General features: G+C 61.8%; 1 protein-coding gene across 1 annotated transcript in view; it reads left to right on the top strand.

The window, feature by feature from the left end:
* Positions 1 to 252: 252 nt before the first annotated feature.
* The window catches only part of FCHSD1 (FCH and double SH3 domains 1), a gene marked incomplete at its 5' end in the record, with an annotated part of 4574 nt that continues 3029 nt past the window's right edge, over positions 253 to 1797 (top strand). Inside the window, 4 exon segments of the mRNA XM_010180122.1 lie at positions 253 to 298; positions 1151 to 1224; positions 1463 to 1607; positions 1684 to 1797. Of these exon segments, the coding sequence (XP_010178424.1) occupies positions 253 to 298; positions 1151 to 1224; positions 1463 to 1607; positions 1684 to 1797 (379 nt within the window).

Raw genomic sequence — 1797 nt, 5'->3', positions numbered from 1 at the left:
CCCCCCTCACGTCTGAGACCAGCCAGCTCATCCCACGCGTGAGGTGGGAGGGCCAGCCTGGAGGCATGGCTCACCTTGAGCCTGCTGCTTTGAGGTCATGGGCTCTATCACTCTGCCGAAGTTGCCAGATGGGGATATCCCAGGGCAGGGTGGTGGCAGGGGGGTTGTGGCAGCAGGGATGGTGGCAGGGGGTGGACCATCCCTGCCCCCCTGCATAGGTCCTAGCTTGCCCTGCGTGCCATCTCCCCACAGGTCCTACAGCAAGCAGAGGGCTGCCATCGACAGGGAGTATGGGCAGGTAAGGACGTGCCACTGGTTTTGGGACTGATGGTCCAGTGGGGCACAAGCACCCAGCCCCATCCTTCCAGCGTGGGGTGCTCTAGAAGGGAGGACCATGGGCAGCATCAGACATTATCTGAGCAAAGCAGGGCTCGGCTGCTCCGTGCCAGCCATGGAGGACAGTGACGGATGGGCTCAGCATTTTCCCTGCCCGAGGGAGGAACAGACCACGTTAGGGCACCCATTGGGTGCTCTGCTGAGCACAGCATGGCTCAGAGCTCGGGTGTTTTGGTGGCCTGCAGGGAAAACCTTGCGTGAGGAGGAAAATGCTTGGCTCTGCTGTCTGCTGGGTCATCGCAGGGCTCTGCTCTGAAATGTCAGAGCCTGATTTTGCTCCATGAGACATCCCCACAGCATTCCCTGGGGACACCCTGCACCAGAGATACATCCCCTCTTCCTGCAGCTGGGCATCGTGCCACCCTGCTCCCTCTCCCCACTAGGCTGGAGGGGAGACTGTCCCCTCAGGGTTGGGGTCTTGTGCTTGGCTTTGCTGGGGGCTCTTCTACTCTGCCTCTGCAGTCAGTGTCCCTCACTGGTGTCCCCTTGCTGGGCCTCTGTCCCAAAAGCCACAGCAGGGTGGAGGTGTCCTCTCATGGTGATGGCTGCTCCCCAAAAAGATTTTCCCAAGGGGACTGTGATGGGGTCCCTGCTGACACTGAGCCACTGAGGGGGGTGTGTCCCCTGCTCTAGAGACACCCATGGGGTGGGCAGCTGATGTAGGGGAGCCCAGTTTTGGCCCAGAGAGGGACAGTGGGGTGCTGGGGTGCCCATCAGAGTTGAGGAGTGCCGGTGGTGATGGGTCTGTCCACAGGCGCTGCAGAGACTGGCGAGCCAGTTCGTGAAGAGAGACTGGCAGCGGGGCCGTGGCGAGGCCAGCGATTCCAGGTGGGCTGGGGACAGGGATGGGGACAAGGGTCTATAGCCCTCCCAGCTGGGAGATGCCTGATGCCAACCAGGATTTGGGTGTCCCTGGGGATGCAGTCCTGGGTAGGATGCCCCCAGGGATGTGGCACCCAACTCAGAGGGGTCGGCGGGGGCTAGGGATGCTGGCTGTATCCCCAAAATCTGGTGGGAGCTGCGGGCATGAGAGTGCCCTGCCCTGTCTTGACCCCTACACTTGCAGGAGCGTGGCTGCTGTCTGGAAAGGCGTCATCGAGGGAACTGCACACGCCGGGCAGGTCCGTGTCACAGCCTCAGAAAGCTACCGTGCCCTTGCTGCGGAGGCCACCCGGACTGCCCGTCTCTCTAAGGAGAGAATGCTCAAGAAGGTACCAGGACAAGGACATGTGCCATGGGCAGTGGGGACAGCTGTGTGTCTCTCCCCCTGGCTGACACTCCTTGCAGGGCATTGAGCGGCTGCAGAAGGCACAGGCAGAGCTGCTGGAGACGGTGAAGGAGCTGGACAAGGCGAAGAAACAATTCACCCACCTTCAGCGCAGCAGCGAGGGGGCCAAGGAC

This window comes from Mesitornis unicolor, unplaced genomic scaffold, assembly GCF_000695765.1.
Source record: "Mesitornis unicolor isolate BGI_N332 unplaced genomic scaffold, ASM69576v1 scaffold30872, whole genome shotgun sequence".
In the NCBI taxonomy this organism is placed as follows: Eukaryota; Metazoa; Chordata; class Aves; order Mesitornithiformes; family Mesitornithidae; genus Mesitornis; species Mesitornis unicolor.
Note: the sequence above shows the minus strand (reverse complement) of the source record. Positions and strands in the feature narration are given on the sequence as shown.